This window comes from Mixophyes fleayi, chromosome 9 (genome assembly GCF_038048845.1).
Source record: "Mixophyes fleayi isolate aMixFle1 chromosome 9, aMixFle1.hap1, whole genome shotgun sequence".
In the NCBI taxonomy this organism is placed as follows: domain Eukaryota; kingdom Metazoa; phylum Chordata; class Amphibia; order Anura; family Limnodynastidae; genus Mixophyes; species Mixophyes fleayi.
This window is the reverse complement of record NC_134410.1, coordinates 24,614,751-24,634,668: the sequence shown is the minus strand read 5'-3', so window position 1 is coordinate 24,634,668 and position 19,918 is coordinate 24,614,751. Positions and strand designations below refer to the sequence as shown.

At 39.2% G+C, this 19,918-nt stretch overlaps 1 protein-coding gene across 1 annotated transcript in view; it reads right to left on the bottom strand.

The window, feature by feature from the left end:
* Window positions 1–3,061: 3,061 nt before the first annotated feature.
* The window catches only part of LOC142102259 (cytochrome P450 2F3-like), a 40,704-nt gene continuing 23,847 nt past the window's right edge, over window positions 3,062–19,918 (bottom strand). Inside the window, exons 5-10 of the mRNA XM_075186997.1 lie at window positions 15,943–16,103; window positions 10,001–10,177; window positions 7,179–7,320; window positions 5,019–5,206; window positions 4,470–4,611; window positions 3,062–3,860 (exon numbers count right to left, since the gene is read on the bottom strand). Coding sequence (XP_075043098.1) covers window positions 3,679–3,860; window positions 4,470–4,611; window positions 5,019–5,206; window positions 7,179–7,320; window positions 10,001–10,177; window positions 15,943–16,103 — 992 coding nt within the window. The 3' untranslated portion in view covers window positions 3,062–3,678. The remainder of the gene's footprint in view (window positions 3,861–4,469; window positions 4,612–5,018; window positions 5,207–7,178; window positions 7,321–10,000; window positions 10,178–15,942; window positions 16,104–19,918) is intronic.

Genomic DNA, 19,918 nt, shown 5'->3' with positions numbered 1-19,918 from the left:
TAGGAACTTTAGGATAAGAACAAGATATTGTTTTGTGGAACAGGAATATTTAAATGAGGAAAAGGATGAAGAGGGCAGATTTACAGAGCATTCCCTAGTTTGTGAGAGGGTGCACAGACTTTTCCTCCCTACAAAAGGACTTGATATTTTCACCACCAGAAAGTTGCTGGAGATCAGATTGTAAACAAAAAAAGAAAAATCACAACCTCACTAGGTATCATCAACATCATCATTTATTTATATAGTACCACTGATTCCACAGCGCTGTACAGAGAACTCATTCACATCAGTCCCTGCCCTATTGGAGTTTACAGTCTAAATTTCCTAATATACACAAGCTATATCCAAATTCATATATCCAAATAGGTCTATAAATATAAAACTTATTTCTCAGAGTACATATACATATAGAATTTGCTGAGTAGTGCACCCTTACGCCTAGTTTATGTTCAAGCTCAAGGAAAAGGAAAAGAGTTGTCTCAGAGGGGCCCTTTTGAAACACCTCTTTTCCTTTTCCTTGCTCTTGGAGATCAGATTGTGTCATATACTTTCAATGCTCTCTATTATGTCTGTGAAGAAACTCATCAGGTAATTGTTCACTCACTAATAATGAATGTGAGCTGGGTTTAGACCGTCGTTGGACTAGTTTTCCCCTACTGATGATGTGTTGTTGCCACAGTAATCCTGCTCAGTATGACAGGAGCCGCAGGTTCAGACATTTGGTGTATGTGCTTGGCTGGTGGGGTGAAGCTACCATCTGTGGGATTATGACTGAATATTTATGTATAGTTTGGAGCAGAGAAGGGAAAGGGGAGACATGATCAAAACTTTTGAAAATACCAAAGGTTTTAACAAGGTACAGGAGGGAAACATTCTTCAAAGAAAGAGAAGTATTAAAACACGAGGACATGCGCTGACACTGGAGGGAAGTAGGTTCAGAAGAAATTTGAGGAAAAACTACTTCACAGAATAGGTAGTGGATAAGTGGAATAGCCTCCCATCAGAGGCGTTAGAGGCTAATACAGTATAGCAATTTAAACATGCTTTTATTAGACATTAGGATATCATTACAAAGAGCTAAGGATCAACTAGGGTTTGAGGTTATCATAGGTTATAAAATGGGCAGACTAGAAGGACCAAGTGGTTCTTATCTACCATCAAAATCTATGTTTCTATTTATATTTATATTATTAATCACAGTCTGCAAAAAAATAGAAACAGCTTTGAATAGCTGATTCAAACGTTATACATTAGGATGGAAGACTCATCTCTAAGGTCTGATGTTAAAACCACATGAGGGGTGTTAGTTTACTTATTATGATTTCCGTACTACAGGCTGATCTTCGGGTAAAGTAGCCATTGACTACTATAAAGGAAAGACCAGAACATCTATCCCCATGGTTAGGCGTTACAACTATATGAGCGATGTTTGTAAAAGTCCCCTTTTTTATCATCTCACTATCTAACATCTTTGAAACAAGTCGTAATTGGCCCCAGTAAAGGAAAACTAATATCCTATTATCAACTCAGACTTCTTTTGGGACGCGTGTTCTTTAAAGTTATCACACACTTGCTTTCTACAGAAACCCAAGTCACTGGAGAACTGCTCTATTATGACTTACAGACATTTGACATTTACTGAACATTAATAGTGGCTATTCCATCAAATTTAATTTATTATCAGCATATGACTGATTTTCAATATGAATGGATTGGGGCTTTCGTAGTTTTTAATGTATCAATTCTGATAAACAATTGTTTTGTCTTTAGTTTTAAAGTACACTAATCTCATTTATATTTATTGTAGATATTTGTTATTGCAGTGAAGTTTCATTTATTGGCGGTAGTTTGGATTTAGGAATTTCAGTTTTTACACGATTCATTGACTAATTAATTCATTGCTTATTCTACATTATTATATTTGATAGAGGTGTATTCTAGACAGTGCCCAGCTATAGATCTAGGGGTAAATGTATCAATCTGCGGGTTCTTCAACACCCGCGTGTTCAGCCTCTTCCGCGATTAAATTTCAAGCGGCGCTGCATTGTAAAGGGAATGTATCAATCTGCGGGTTCTTCAACACCCGCGTGTTCAGCCTCTTCCGTGATTAAATTTCAAGCGGCGCTGCATTGTAAAGGGTTAACTTCCCTTTACAATGCAGCGCCGCTTGAAATTTAATCGCGGAAGAGGCTGAACACGCGGGTGTTGAAGAACCCGCAGATTGATACATTTACCCCCTAGTGTGTTATACACTCACAATTCTGAAATAACCTATAAAAATACTTATTTTAGATGTTTTTTTTGCTTAATAGCGATGGGATTAGTAGTAGTTCAACCAATAACAGCTGCTTTTTACACTGTTTGATTGTTAGAGCACCAATAAGGGGTTGTTTCCCCACTTATTTTTGTTATATTCAAATTCTTGCTATGTGCAGGTATAAGAAGCAGACAAGCATCTGGCTGATATACACTGGCCCTAACTGTTTTCTTATACCTGATCTTCAGTTAAGAAAAAAATATTCAGAGAAGGACTTTGAAGGAACATATGCTCTTTGCTATTGGTCAAGGTAGTACTCTGCAGCTGAGGCACAAAGAGTAAAATGCTTTAAAGACTCTGGGTCAAACTGCAGTTGTAAGTGTGGTAGTAATGAAGCAGGTTTTAGATGGCATTGTAGAAGCATATATCTGTTGCTTCCATGAATTTTAGATGAACTCTAGTAGCAAGCATGGAACCTGGGAAACTGCACATGATGGACCTGAACAGAGATCAGAATTATCTTTGCAAGATACTAGAAAGGATAAAGTATTTGACTGCCAATACATGAGGTGCTGTCAGTGGCACACAGGAGGATAACGGACTCCACATGATCTGGTAGTTCGAAGGTCCCACTCTATCTAATGATGCTTTGATATACAGAACAGGCACAAAACATATCCAGCTTATTTTCTGCTTGAGCAGGAGCACTGCTATTGCCCCAAGACTCAAGAAAAGTGTCCTGTTTCATTTAAAAGAAAAAAAAATCACATTTGTTCATTGATTTAAGCAACTTATTTTCTATACATAATTATATGTTTTATTTATTTCCATCTTACTAGTGTCACTTATAACTTCATAATTTTTACTGAGAAGGAGTGATTAAAACAGTGGGAAGTTTGGCAGTGGGGGTGGTTCCCAGAGCTTTTGAGAGCCTAGCAAAGTTTCAAGACACCAGTATGACAAGTGTGTCTTTAGAGTCAGCTCTGCAGGTGACTGCCTCCTGCAGGAGGAGCTTGCATTGGCTAGGCAAGCTTTTTGCCTTATTTGTATCTTGGTTATCTCTGTCAAAATGATGGGAGTACTGGGCATGCCACTTACAGGTAAAAGCAGATGATGTGTAATTGCCTCAAACTCTTTTTTCTCCATAAATCAGTATTTTGAGGACACTGGGAACCATCCACTGTCATGAACAATAATCTAAGCAGTGATTCATTAATAATAAGAACAGATATTGGGAATGCTTTGTTTGAAATACTGGCTCTGAATACAGACGAAAATTCCTTTGCCTCTTGGTCTATTATTTTCGTTAATACAAGAGTGGATAATGGATTCAGAGCTATACAGCAGCTAATAATTCTCTACAAAGAACTTGGATTAGATGAAATCAGGTGAATAGCCTTGGATTCAGAGAGACCAGCAGACTAACGAGGTAAAATACAGCACTTGTACTCTGAAGGGATTCTCCCCAGTCCACTTCCCGTTGGTCTGAGGTCTATCTCATCCTTCCCAATCACCGGTTTAAAGTTGAAATTTTGCAGTAGAGATGTGAAGAGGAGAAAAAGCTCCATCCGGGCCAGACTCTCTCCTATACACTTTCGTTGCCCTGGTTAGAGAGAAACAATTAGACTAAAGAACAGAGAAAATTTCTTTCAGACATGCAGGGTGTGATTCAATTAAGTGCCTCTGGAACACCCCCCACAGTGATGTAATATCGCAGATTTTGTCTCGCACCGCACAAAGGTGCACAAGAAATTATGCAATGTTGGCTACCATAGTACCAGGTAAAGCATGCAGCCGAACCTAGCGTCTGCACATCGCACATAATTGAATCGCCTCCAAGGAGTTTACTATGATTATCGGTGGAACTAAATACAGCACATTAGCTTTGTCCATTAAATCCGCTTGCATCCAGTAATGGTCAATAAAACACATAATGACACCCGCTGGCCATAAGCTAGTGTTTCCTAATATTCTAAAGAAGAACAAATAAAGAATAAATATAATGATAATAATTTTATTTTTATTTAAGTGCACTTGCCACCTAAACACAATGGAGATAGTCCTTTTGCAGGAATCAGTAACATCAGTTAAGCATTTTGTGGATGCCGATCCAGTACAACATGACTGTCTACATTATGTATAGGAGACAGTTGCACTTTAAATGTGTTTAATTTTCACATAAAATAAAGAACGCAATCAAAATCCAGCTTACCAACAGCAAAAGGCATGTGTGCATCATTCTTCTTAAAGAGGCCATTGTCATCCAGGAAATTGTTTGGGTTGAACTTGTCTGGTTCGGCATAATAATTTGGATCATAGTGGACAGAGGTCAGCAGTGGGGTGACATGTGTGCCCTAAGAAATGAGTAAAGTTTAGACAGAAGTTAAAACAAAATAAAATAAAGTATAAAACACAAAAACAAGTACTGTATGTTAGCATGGTGTGCAAGCTTTGATAAAGTAATATCTTAAATTTGGAGCAAGTTAGGACATCAAAATTATTTATTTAATAATCAGCGTATGATGGTAATAATAGCAAGGGGAAACTGTTTTTATTGGTCAGGGTCTACAGTGGTGCGTTTGTGGGATAGGGACATTAATAAAAATAGTTTTAGTGTTGAATAGATTTATCATTCTTCATCAGAGATAATGGTGAAGGATCAAAGAAAGCATTTCAATTGTTATTTGCAGTGGATAATGTACTATGATTATCTTTCAAAATATATTTTTGTTGCTAAGTAACATAAATGGAGCCCACAGACCTTTGGAATGGAGTATCCTCTGAAAACTGTATCTTTTGATGTTCTATGAGGCAGAGAAATAGGTATAACATCACAAAATCTCATTAGTTCATAGATAGTTGCCTCAGTATATGGCATCATATTCCTGTCCGTTATGGTTGGGCTTCTATCTCTCCCCACAACACTGTCAATTTCCTTCTGAATTCTCTCTGGAGTAGGGTGAAGAGAGTTGGAGACAGGAAAGATTAAAATATGCAATCTAAAGCTTAATTCTAACTTTGTGTTTCAAAACCTGAGTGTTTGAAATAACCTAAATGTTTAGAAAAAAACAAGTAAACTCAACAAAGTAAGTGCATTTATAAATTCACTTGAAGTAAAAAAAATGATACTATAAAGCCTTTGAAATATTTGTTTTTTAGTGCTCAATAAATTCTATAAATTCATCAGAAAGAAACTAGAGCAGGGATGGCTAACTGGTGATGTAGGGAAAACACCGCCCTTAAAGTATTTTTGCACCCTCCATATATTAAATATAAAATGTTTTGATAGCACTTAGCAAGAAAATAACTATATAGTGGCTCACCCTTCCCTTTAGATAAAGAAAGTCTTCTTGATTTTGCAGCTCCTAGGGAGAGCTGTTACCATATATATGGTTGACTCAAGGTTTGATAAAGTAATATCTAAGTATAGTGAGTGAATACCTCTTGAGTGAACAAGTGATTGTTCACCACTGCATATTTATATTCCTCTATCCAACTGCCCCGCCTATATTGCTTTTACAGAAAAAATATGTAACTGTAAACATCTAATAGAAAAAGCAATATGTAAAAAGAAAATGACAAATAACATCAACTAAAACCCAGTTTGGTGCTGGCTCCTGAGCAGTGTTGCCCTAACCAAGTGCCTGGTTTCCCTAAATGGTTCATACAGCTCTGTCAGCAATATTAGTTTTTACCTGAAGGAACGTAACATCCATTGGGTTAATCATGCAGCTAGCCATGAGAAAGGAACCCATGTCTGTACCCATCAACCACATCCTGCTGATCTGAAATTAAAGTCCCCTTGGCCTATAGATATACATACTCCTCCCCTCTCTGCTAACACCACATCAATGGCTTCTCGGTTCTGTAATTGTCACAAACTTGCCTCTCCTCGCTCCAGCGCCACTGCGCTACCGGGTATCGGCGGTCACATGACCGCAACTCTGGGCGGGGAATTAAAACTTACCAGGCTTTTTAATCTTCACTCTGACACTCTCTGAGTGTCAGATCAACTAGTATGCTTCCTGGCTCCTAATTCTTCGTGGATCTCTGTGACTCCTCTGTTCTGGTCCAGATTCCTTCGTATCAGTTCTACTTGAGTGACAATTCCAATTCTCCTGCCTTTAGTGTACCGATCTGGCTTGCCGACTCTCCTCCATTGTTAGCTTGTGCACCTGACCCGGCTTGTTTGACGTGGGTTCTGTCTTCCGTCTTGTACCTCTGCCGCCTGTCTGTGTGGTGAACCTGGAAATAGCTCAAGCTGAGACTGCCCGCTGATTCTGTACTGAATTTGCCTGATAGTGTACCAGTCCTTGCTGTCCGACTATGTTTACTACCTGCTCACCCTTTCCGCTACCACTACATCTTGAGGCAGACCAGAGGACTGCGACCTGCGGGCTCCCAGCAGCGAAGCCCATCCCGCCTTGCGGCAGTTCATGGTGAACACCAGGGAGTTTGTTAGACTCCGCACCTCTGGTAAGTCAGTGTCAATCGAGATTATTATCAAGATCCAGCTACTCTGTTACAGTAATGACACTTTCCTTATTTGAGCCAATTCTTCATTTATGGTGGAATGTGATTCTTTAATTTCATTTATCACCTTATCTAAAATTTCTGAATATTGTTGCAGTTTATCTGACAGAATCCCAAGCCCTACTCAAAGAAAGAGTGAATATCAGAACTGTTCATTTTTATTTATGTAAACTACCCTACACTTCTTTTCTGTACCTTATGTACTTCTAGTAAACTATATCTTATCACTATTGCAGGGATAACTTGGCCCAAGAAACAAGTTCCATGAACCATGGAACCTGTTCCCTGGGCCAAGAAAAAGCCCTTTTTCCAGAAGTGCAGAAGTGCTAACCACTAAGCCACCATGCTACCAGAATTATATACTCACTTACTCATGTTTAGAACTCACCTGCTACCTCTGGATATTTCATAAGAATCAGGATGCTGTATCTTAGAGTCGTACTGACTGTCTCTGTTCCCCCAAACAGCAGATTTTGAATGGTATATGGCAAACTTTTAGTGTAAAAGGCAGAGTCTGCCTTATCCTTTTCCTGAAAATGTGGAAGACTTACATAATTACAGGAACAAAGGTAATATTATTTAGATATAGGATTTATTTCCCTTTTGCAAAAGCAGCAAAAATCTGATTGTACTATTGAAAGAGTATAAACTTGTACTCTAATATATCATTTTTTTCACATATACAAATAACAATATGCAATTATAACTTCAAACAATATATTGCAGGCTTAATACATAGAGAGCTTTTACAGTGAAGGATAGAAATAGGTGAGAGATTCACTTTAATAATGAGGCCTCACTTGAATTTATTTTGCCCGATTCTCCTTTTGGGCTTGATTCATATGTGAATGCAACTTGCACACAACATTTGGTTTAAAAAGGAACACAAAACTTGAGCGTAGTTCCACCTGTATTTAAGTCCATGCAGATCTTGAGATGATTTCTATTTGAATTTGGTTGTAAATATTCCCTTTGTAATCGTTACATGCCGTATGTAGAGAGATAGAACAGAGTGCAGGATATACACATGCATATGTGCAATGAAAAGTCACATTAGAAAGCATTGTGAAAAAAATATTTTAGCAAATAATTAAACAACACATTATACTGTCAATATTAATACAAAGATGTGCTTTTTTAAAAAATGTTTTTATTTTTTTACATTATATACATAAATCAGCATGCTCTTAATGCATAGTGTACATACACAATGAGTTTTTATAGTCTCTCTTTCTTGAATGTATATGTTCTTTGCTAGCTAGTGGGATGTATACATGTAGTTTTAAATACAAGGATATATCAGCACTTACACCTGCCCTGTAGCTGGAGCAAATTAAATGACTAAAACAGCGTAATTACAAGATAGGCAGGGCTGCGTTAGAATGTCCTTGTTGTATGTAACGCCACCCCCCTAGTGGTGCTTTAGTAAAACCTGCACCTCAGTGAATACAGGAGGGGTCACCTAGAGGGCAAGCTAGAAGTTTATGAAAAGTTACATAAACTGGATACCATGGTGATAACCCAGCCCAGCCTGTGAGACTGAGTGAGAAGAAGGAGGGGCTGTGAAAAAGAGGGAGAGTGAGGAGAGACAAGGGAGAGGAAAGATGTAGCTGGGGACCTGGGAGAGTGGGATGGAAGCTCCAGGATCCCCCAGCATTGCCTGGAAGTCTGAGCACGGTGACTGTGCCAGGGCAAGGAATGTGTGCCCTGGATGAGGGGGAGAACTCCATGTCACTATAGAGAACCCAAGAGAGAGGGGGACACTTCGCATGGAAGAGACTCTGGAGTGAGGGTTGCTACAAGAGGCAAGGTAGCTGTATTGTCACAGCCTGAGGCTGGGAGTACACAGAGTGAAGTGTCAGAGCCCACATGAGACATTATCCCCGCAGAGGAGGGGTGATCTGCAGTTGAGAGTTACACAGCGTGTGTCAGTGCTGCATGGAGGAGAAGCTGCCTGCCTGTTAGCATCCATGTGAGTGCCCCTACAGCGAAAGGGTGATCTGCAAGACATGTGATTTATGTTATATAACATCTGGATAACATTAAGAATTGTGCAGGAGGAGTAATGAGGTATATTTGCAACCATATTCGTATTGCTCATTAAGACCTGCGCTGGAGAGAGTAAGGAGCTGTGTATATATATTTCTTTATTGCTGCAACCATTATGATTATCGTGCTGGAGGAAGAGGAGTGTAAATAAAGAGTTCAGTTTATCATAGAGATGGTCTGGCGCCCAAATTATTGTGACTTTTATTACACTGCATCACAAAGTGACATCACCTGTGTCCCACTAACTACAAAGAAACACCTGCATGTGCAGGGACCCCCTGATCATTTACAACCATGCCCATCAGCTAGCCAGGGCTTGAGAAGGAGGTGCACTGTGTACCCTTTGCACCTCATACTACACACAGTGACAGGGGGTTACATGTACATTGCCTACGTTCAGCAGCACCTTCCCACCCCTGTTCCACCCTTCAAGGGGTAAATGTATTAATGTCTGGATTCTTCAACTCCGGCGTGTTCAGCGTCTTCGGTGATTACATTTAAAGCGGCGCTGCCTTATAAAGGGAAACTTCCCTTTACAAAGCAGCACCGCTTTAAATTTAATCGCTGAAGACGCTGATCGCGCCGGAGTTGAAGAATCAGGACATTAATACATTTACCCCCAAGTGTCATTTGTGTTCGGACATAAATCGCACGCAACTGCGTTCATTAGCGTATGTTTCATTCTGATGCATGTGCAGAGGGCAAATGGACCCAAGTCCGAACATGAATCAGGTCCTTAATCTCTTACTATCTACTGATCATTCATGTATTTGTTGTCCACATTCTCATCTTGATTAAAATGTTTCTACATTGAACCACATAATCACCCCACTCATCATGTGTTTGCTTTATTTAGGTCTATTGTCCAAAATTAAGTGGGTATCTCCAGGTTCACCATAGCCAGTGCCAGGTAAAAAGATCATGGTACAGAAGCTAAAAAATATGGTGGGTGTAATCACACAGCCAGTTTGGTTTCACTCAGCTCTCCCCTTGCTTAAAATATCAAGATTCATTCCAAACAATTAAATTTTTGATCTCCCTATAATCTGAATTGTTTTTTTAGCTTTCTTATTCCTTGCCTCTCCTTCCCTTAAAATTAGAGGCGCTTAAATTTAAATAGGTATTATATTAGCCATGATTTTGGTTCTTAGATATTTTTACCTCTCTGATCTTGATGAGGAAGCAGTCAATATAATCACGAGGATTGTTCGGGTCCAGTGTTTTCTCATGGTGCTTGATGAATTCAGCTGAGATTTCAAAAATATCTTGAAAGTTTTTTCCTATTTTCCTGTGTGGGCCTGGCAGATAATCCATAATGTCTGGAAACATGTTGTATAGCTGAAAAGAAATAACATATATTTTTCTATTCTTATTCCTTATCTTTAAAGGGTTTTACCATCAATGTGAATATTTATTTCATCCCCTTTTATTTTATGTTATACATTTTTAACATTCTTTTTTCCATTTAAAGGGTAATTTCATCTTTATATACCATCTGCAATAAAGTTAATATCTGCCCAAGAAAAATGCTTAAAAGTTTTCATTTTATTACTGGAACCTCAGAAATATCTATTGTATGAGCTACAGTTTTCTGGCTAGTATACTTGGTCTTTATGGAGAGGTGTTGGTAGAGTGTACACTGCTGTATTTTCAATGCAGATGACATAGCAGGGGCTGAATAAAAGTAGAACATGCTATACTTTCTGATGTCCCTGTTTTTTTGCCTTCTTTATTAAGATGCTTGTGTGTACATCAATTGTTCTTTATAGAGACCAATGACATTTCTGTGAGATTAATTTACTCCACCATTCAGCTGTTTTAACCAGGAGAACCAGGGTTTAGGGTAACTTCATGAGCTCACCAATCAGTACAGCTGAAATTGTATCTACTCCCTTCCTTCTAATCCCTTTATCTCACCCTAGATCTCTAATGATGTTTTACATACACACACACACATTATATATATATATATATATATATATATATATATATATATATATATATATATATATGAGTCATGAACATGATCCCAGCTACTGTGACTTTGGGTGTTTGCTGTATGAGGTTGCACACGATTCCAGCCCGCAGTCTCTCTCTACCTATCACACAGGTTATAGACCTACTGAATCACCCCCAGACAGCGCTCACACCCCCACAAACTTCAGGTTTGCCACCACCTATTAAATACGGGCAGTAGGACCCCAATATACTGTCCCACAGTGGCACACAAGACTTCTATCTACCACAGGCTAACAAGGACCACAGCAGCAAACAAAGGGTTAACTCTTCACACCTCCAGACTGTTACAAAAATGTAAATGCAAGCACAGACTAAGCTTGTTAATCAAATGTATCAACAAATCACACACCGGCATTAAAAGGGTTAACTTGGTCGAGCTATATTCTTCTTAAAAAGCTATTGGATTCGTTAGAGTATCAAGGACGCCACATATTAAGTTATAGATTTAATATACAAAAGTACAGGGCATTCAAATATAAAGAAAAAACAATTAATAAACAATTGATATAACATACACAAGCAAAACAGTTTAAAATAAAATAATTCAGAGTATAGTTTACATGAGTTGTATAATCTGTGCCATGGCAAATTGGCTAGGAAGATTTTTCATTGTGGATTGATTTTTTTCCAAAAGACTAACAAGTTGTTGTAACTGGTCTCAGCTTTTTAAAGACACCATTACACCTTTCCCACCTCCCAGGGGTTGTGGTCTGTGATACTTTTTCCAATCAGCATTTGCATGTTGCCTGATTTACTACCCATTTCTACTATCTGACCTAACGTTTCTGTGGAGCGTCACAGAACCATGTGACGCTTCATTATTGCTAAATCCCCTATGAATTTGTCTATCATTTGATACCAAACAGGTCTAGATACAGAGTCTTAGTAGAGCTTACCCTCATTTCCTTAACTTCTCTGTCTGGCAGAATGCTTAATTTGACATACAAACTGCCCTTCATCATGCAATTGAGGAATATATGGTTGATCACTACTTTTATGGATTTTAAGTGGCATATTTTAAAACTGACTTCTTCTGTCTATGTAAAATTATAGTCAAGTCAGCACATGGCCTCTTTGAGCCAGAAACCTTGCTGAGCGGTTCCTAAAAGTCTATTCTGGTGTCCAAAAACAAACTTGTGTCAGGGTTAAGCTCACAGCAGGGGCTCTTCGAAGCTGCCACAGGTGACACTGCTATCTTTTTTACACTGGGATGTGCAGAGTCCCTGAATACTCATACAACAGACTTTTTGACTTCACATTTTACAGTTTAGTAGCTCAACTTATCAATGAATTCAATTAATATACCATATTTGCATTGCAGTTATGATTTAAGCCTTATTGCCCACAGCGGACAGAATTCACTGACTGTTTGCATAGATGGATGACTAAACTATATCTAGCTGGTATATTTTCCTTTGTTAGGCACAATTAAGCAGAAAAATGTTTCTTATGGTTGACTTATTGGTGCTCTTAGAGAAGGAAAGTGTTTCAGCAACAAAATTTGAAAGCTGTATAAGTTTAATGCATTGACAGTAAAATAGTGAAGGTGCAGGATGTGTCTATATGCACTACATGACCTTCTACTTAGTGTGTTTGCCAATTTCAGCCATACCTATTAATAATAAGTGCATAAAATGAAGTTTACAGCCATGCAATCTCTATGGTCAAAGATTAGCATTGGAATGGGTTGTACTGAAGAGCTCAGTGACTATCATGGCACTGTCATAGGATGCCAATTTTCCCAACAAGTCAGTTTGTTAATTTTCTGCCTTGGTATTACTGCCTCAGTGAACTATAAGTGCTGTTATTGTGAAGTGGAAATGTCTAGGAGCAACAACAGCTCAAGAACTGTTGGTCTGAAGCTTCATGAATTGGCTTTCCATGATTGAGCAGCCACTCACAAGCCTCAGATCAACATGCACAATACCAAACGTTGACTGGCGTGGTGCAAGGCACTCTGCCATTGGACTCTGTAGCAGTGGGAATATGTTCTCTGAAGTGACAAATAACGCTTCACCATCTGACACACTGAATGAAAAATATGGGTTTGGCCTATACAAGGAGTAGGCCTCCTATCCCAATGTATACTGACAACTGTAACGTTTGGTGGAGGAGTAATAATTGTCTGTTTAATATGGTTTGGCCTAGGCCCCTTAGTTCCAAATTAATTTTATGCTACAGCATACAATTAATTTCTAAAGAATTTTGTGGTTTCAACTTTTTGTCAATAGTTTAGGAAAGACCCTTTCCTGTTTCAGCAAGAGAATGCCCCTAGGTACAAAGCGTCCATAAAAAATGGTTTCCGACTTTGTTGTGGAACATAACTGTTCTGCACAGAGTCCTGCGCTCAACCTCGTCAAACAACTTTGGGATGAATTGGAATGCATACTGATGGCCAAGCCTTATCGCCCAAATTGAGTGGTCAACCACACTAATGCTTCTTTGCCTGAATGAATGTGCATCCCAACAACTGTGATCTAATATCTAGTGGAAAGCCTTGCCAGAAGAGTGGACACAGCAAAGGGGGACCAACTCCATATTAATGTCCATGGTTTTGGCATGAGACGTTCAACAAGCACATATGTAAGGTCATCTTCATCAACAAGAATCTTTGCAGTGTTTGAAATAAATAAATAAGGAAAATAGTATTTACCCCTGTAAAAGTGAGCTGACTACCTGTGCTCATAGCCTGGGCTGGAAACAGCTAATGCATAGGGAAAAAAGTATCCCCCCCCCCCACGTCTCGCAAAATCCGCAACCAGCACCAGATTTTGACAGAATGGGCTGATCACACTATAACAAGGATATGAGCAGCTTGGGCTCTCAGTGCACTGGGGCTTATTCCAACACCCCTGGGATGTGGGTATTAGGTAATTATTGTAAAATGTAAATAAATATTATTTTAATATATGGCACTGGTGGTCCGGGTCTCAGCAAGCCCTGGCAGCCATAAACTGCCTGGATATCCTGCCATTTGTAGAATTACCAGCATACACATGGCTACTGGCACTTGTAGTACTGTAGTGTTTGCAAATGGGAAATACAATTTTAACCTGAAAATATCTTTTAACCCTAGATAGTTTTATGATTTATTAATGTATCTTACATTCTCAGTAATATGATGCCCTGATCCTATTATTTATATTATTATTATTTAGTTATGTTATGTATAAATTTATTTTTATTGCTCATTTTTATTCTAATGTACATTTTAATTCAACAAAAATTTACTGTAACATTACCTGTTTATATCTAGTAAGACAGGGCCTGTATGTACATGGCACTATTTAATTTGTTTATTTTAAAATGTCATCATTGGTGTGCCACTTTTCACTTTTTCATTTGTTTTCCCCCCTTCAATTGTGTGTGTGCAGTGTACCTTTATTGACTGTGTCCCTAAAGATCTCGGGGGGAGTGAAGACACCTTTTCATTTCCCCTCTCCTGAACATTTTGGAGGTTTTTACATGGGGAGAACTAAAGGTTTTGGCCCTGTGGAACACTTTGGCGAACCCCAAGGTAAAAGGATTCCCCTAAGCCTTGCGACAAAGAGAGTTCTGAACGCAACTGACATCATGAGAGCCCAATGGTTTGGGTAAACTGCACCCTTGTCCTTTTGAAGAGGACTTGAAAACTCTACTCTTGTGAAATTTTGTGTTTTACACATTTTTTATACCCATGGTAAATAGAAAGCTTTCAACTCATTTCTCAACATTTTGATTAAAAAGTGAATTATCTGTTCTTATTAGAACTCTGTAGTGAGACAGGCACTGCAGGGTAAATGGAAAGACTAACTTGGTCCTCTGACCAAGTTAGCCAAAAAGTCCAAAGTTCTTTATACCCCTAGTTCTCATGTTTGGACAGAGGCTGCAGGGCAGATACTTATAGGTTTCCACTTCCCATATCTAGGACAGGTGTGTGTGGCTACCGTACATGGTTCCCACCATCCTGAACCATTCAGAAGCTGTCTCTTTTTGGGGAGCTAAAGAGTTGGCAGTTGAAGAAAGCTTTGACCAGGCTGAGAGCAAAGTGGACTACGATAGCCCTGTGGAAAATGTGAGTCTGAAGACCTTTGCCCTCTAAATTGCCTTTTGGCTCCAGTGGTCAGGGAATTAAGAAATCCCCCAAGCCTTGTAGTATTATTGTGTTAAAAGTTAAATAAATGGATGAAGCTGGTAAATTATTCATCTCTGTACACTACAATCAGTAGCGATGAGAATTGTATGCAAAGTAACTTTTATTATATATAATATAAGTTTGTATAATGTATCTTTTATCTTTCAATATAAAACAATGTAGTAAAAAGACTAAATCATGTTTACAACCTATAAATCACACGAGTTTGGTATCAATCTGTCCACAATTGCATGAGAACATTTCCGGTGTTATTTGTGTAGAGTGTGCACTTTGCGGATGCTAGTTATAAATAATATATCTTTTTCATACACTAAAATGGCAGCACACAGGGATCATAAAAAATGGTTTAATCAGATCTAGAGACTGAAATCTGGATAAGGACACCTAGCCACACAATGTAAAGTTGACCCCCACCTCTAGAAATGTAGGGGCACAGTAGATGGTGAAATTCCAAACAGTTTCAAGTGACCCATTTAGGAGGGTCCACAGTTCAACAATGACCAGATGAATCCACCAACACCACGTTGAGTACCTGAGAGTGCAAGACCCTTCAACCAATGTACCTTACAACTGTAACTGTATATTACTATGATGTCACTACTTTTACATCTGTACAATGAATAAATTGTTGAGCTCTGGTTTTGGACCCCAGAGCGTTCAGATAGAAGCTTGTGCTAGTACTAGTAGACGCATGCTTATGCATACCAAACATTGTTTTATTATACTTTGCGAATAAAACCTATGTGCTTTGGAACCACAGGGATCGCAGCAGACAATCTTTATTTTAAATGATAATACCGGACGCAACAATTGCTCAAGGGTTTGGAGAACAAAGGGACCCTTCTGCTTTGGTGGAGGGTATTTGTACTTTGTACTTGTGTTTGGTGAAAGAAAAACACTGCACCTTGGCCTATTTAAATATTAAAAACAAAAATCTGTTTATACCTACCGTTCCCCACGTGCTGCTCATGATACAGAAGTTGTTATAGATGCTGTCAGTTATGGCCAAGAGTCTCTTGTCCTCATAATCAAAGCGACTTCCATAGACAATGGAGGAGATAACGTTGGCAACTGTGCGTGCTAAATAATTGCAGGGGTCCACTGGAGACCCTGGGAAAAAGTAAGTTATGTGATAAAAGCTTAGATTATCAATCAAGATCAAACAAATACATTTGCTAATATTAATTGTACAAATGTACTAATATTAATAAAAACATTAAACAAAGTTAGCTCCAAAGCTCCCTTACTGTATTGAGTTGTATAAGACATAAAAGATGGTCAAATGTCCAGTATTTTAGGTGAAAATAGAAAAGTTGAAGGCAAGAAATCCAAATGAGAGCAGTAATTTCAGGTGGACCACAAAAATTAAAAGATTCATAATTTGGTGATGCTACAATATATGTGCATGGCAGGAAAAAAAGCACATTTATACAAAATAAAATATTCTGTCTACACCATTTTTCAGATAATAAATAGCCACATTTGTGCACGGCCGTGTCAGGATAAAGCATAGATCTGATATGCTGAAATAGAATATTGGATGTCAGGACCCAAATAAATCTTTGCATGAATACCTAAATTCACCTGATGTTCAATTCAGATAAAGGTGTGACCGAATGAGCCCAGGAACAGGTAATTGAGTTAGGTAAACCCTTTGTGCAGAGACCAGCTTTAGATATGCAGATCAGACATCCATTGTATTTGATCATGTATTTCCCTAGCTAATTTACTTCCCTTCAATAGGTAGTATAAACACAAACTAACCCCTAGGTGTAAATTAGAGAGCTTGCAGTTATTTACAAGGGATAATTCATAACTGCAGGGTAAATAGGTTGTATCAAATGAATCCATTGATAAGCTAGTGTAACAGTAAAAGACACAGAGTCTGATGTAATGGTGTTTGGAGGTTTTTACATCCCAGTGTGAGGAGATAAGCCTGCCACTGTTAGCAGCTTCCAGGACATAGCACTGTTTGCTTGTGACACTTGAATAGACTTGTAGGTACCGCTCAGCATGTGGTCTGGCTCAATGAGGCCAGGGGATAACATAGCCTATATGTAATACTGTATAGACAGAAAGAATTCCGTTTTAAAATATGCCACTTAAAATTAATAAAAGCAGAGATCAACCACCTATTCCTCAATAGCATGAGGAAGGGCAGCTCATATGTTAAATTAAGAATTCTGCCCCACAGAGAAATGAAGAAAAGGAGTGGAAGCTCTGCGAATGCCCTGTATTTAGGCATGTTTGATATGAAAAGATGTACAAAGTCATAGGGGATTGGTTAATGATAAAATTGGATCGATGTAACGCTGTCCAGGACAAATATATCACATTGTAGAATTGGTTAATAAATCAGTCAACAGGTAAATTTGGTTTGAAAAGGTGTCCCAGGACACAACCCCGATTAACATTAACCCTGCCCCTGTGAATGCCGCACCCATTTGAGGTTGCTTAAAAATCTGTGTTCTGAGGGAACAAATTGTCAGACTTTTGGGGATCAATCTAATTGAAGGACTGTCCATTATTTCTGCCTGCCCCAGGCATACAGATTATTATATGTAAGTAATGCTCTGTAGGTTATCTCTTTTATTTTAAACTGTTTTGCTTGTTATGTCAAATTTATTATTTGTTTATTCCTTATTTTTCTTTTTATCTGAATGCCCTGTACCTTTTGTATATTAAATCTAAAATTTAATAAGTTGCGTCCTTGATACTCTAAATAATCCATAGCCTTTGTAGAGGAGATTGCTCGTCCAGGTAAACCCTTGGAATGCCAGTGTGTGATTTGTTGATACATTTGATTAACAAGCTGTGTGTGCTTGTATGTACATTTGTGTAACAGTCTGGAGGTGTGAAGAGTTAACCCTGTGTGTGCTGGTTGGAGTCTTGCTAGTTTGTGGAACTAGGAGCCTGTGTGCCAGTGTGGGATAGTATATTGGGGTCCTATTGCCCATACCCAATAGGTGGTGGCTGTACCTGAAGTGTCTGGGGGTGTGAGAGCGCTGTGTTTGGGGGCGATTCCGTAGGTCTAAGAACCTGTGTGATAGGTGAGAGAGACTGCGGGCTGAAATCGTGTGTGACCTCATACAGCAAACACCCCAACGTCACGGCAGCTGGGAGCGCGTTCGTGACAAATTGGTGGCATAGCGGTGGGATGATTTAATTTCTTAGAGTATTAAGTGCATGGTTTAAGCAATTAACCCTTGCACTTATAAACTGATTGTAACCTTGCGAGGAATACAATAGTTTTACAAGGACGAAACTCAGGGCTATAATTTTTGAAGACATACGTGCAAAGCAGTTCCCTTCCCTTCTCTCTTGTTTTTCTTTTCTATCTTTTATTTTGCAAAGTGACTGCAAGGATGGCAGCTGCTTACAAGAAAAAAGCCAAAGAAGTTTTAATTGCCCTGTGTGAGCAGCGAGGTCTCGACTGGACAGATAAAACTAAAAAGGAGCTGGTTCACGCATTATTGGAGGATGATGCAAAGAAGCAATGTGATATGGAACCTGAGCTGGGGAGCAAGACAGACCCAGAGGATCAAGGTGTGGATAATGTCACTGAACCAGAGGATCCAAGTAGGTACATTTTCATAAATCCAAAGAATCCACTTGTCATGATGAGTATGGCAGAGCTAATTGAAGAAGCTCAGCTGCGAGGTTTCTCCTGCCACAACAAGACACGCAGGGAGATCATCGAACACCTCGACTGGGAAGAGGAAAGCCCGATACATCCTTTCAGCGAGTATCGCATGATGGTCCTTATTCCGGGCTACACGATGAGTCTTATGGAACGGCTGGACTACCTGGAGGAGAGTTTTGAATACGCTCAGGAAGAGGTATCTTTCAGGGGTGGACTTCATACCCCATTCTGGCTAGATCAGTGTCGCCGGGTGGCTGACGAAAGGCAGCACCTGCAGCAGCTTCTTTCACAAGCTGGAGCAGTAATCGCCCAGCCTGTAGGGGTGGCCCACGAGGAAAAGTTACCCCTGCCAGCTACAGATAACATGGAATATGCTACCGAGATTTTGCATCCAGAGGCCCCTTTTAATCTGCTGGGGGAAGGTGATGATGCTAGCAGCATACTACCAGATGCTGCACAGAATTTGCTATTGGAGGAGGCTGATTTTCAAGAGGACATAATTGTTGAGAAGACTATTTCTGGGGGAAAAATGGAAGTGCCTGAAGATATTCCCACAAATGTTTTAGTAGTTACTGATCTTGGATGGTTAAATTCTCAGTATGTTCCCGCAAATGTTGTTCCTACTATCTCTAATTCTGTTACACCGTGTGACTCAGCCCAGGTAGTATGGGATAATGCTGAACCTGCCAATGATGTGACTTTGTGTAAAGAACCTGAACTGTTCTGTAATCATTTTGCATCTGGTGCTGTGCGAGTGAAATGTGATGATGAGAAGCTGATACGTGCCAGTGTTAGCTCTGGCAATTATGATGATTTACGGGAAGAACCCGAGGTGCCAGGATGTGATAAGGAAAGAGAATGTCTTATTGGACCTACTGCCTATAATGAGGATAATGTCAATAACAGTATTGTGTTAGAATCCAAACCTGTTTTTACACTGACATCTTGTCATGGGATAGGGACAGCGGACATTGTTATTGCAGATGTTGGCATTAATACTGGTGTAGATAATATGCTTACTAGAAATGGGACAGATGACAATGTGATTAATTCTGTTGTGCTAGAGAAAGACAATGTTTCTACCCAGGTAATGTGCTCGAAAGATGCTGTACCAGGTAACTGGGAGGGAGGGCAGAGTGAAGATGTGTGTTCTGTGCCTGAACCAGCTGCATACAGAGCGATTGAGCATGTGGGGGAGACACATAGTCCTGACCAACGGGAAGTAGCGAGTGACAGCAATTCTTACTTTGTTGCTGGGACCTGTAGTTCGAATGTTCACCAC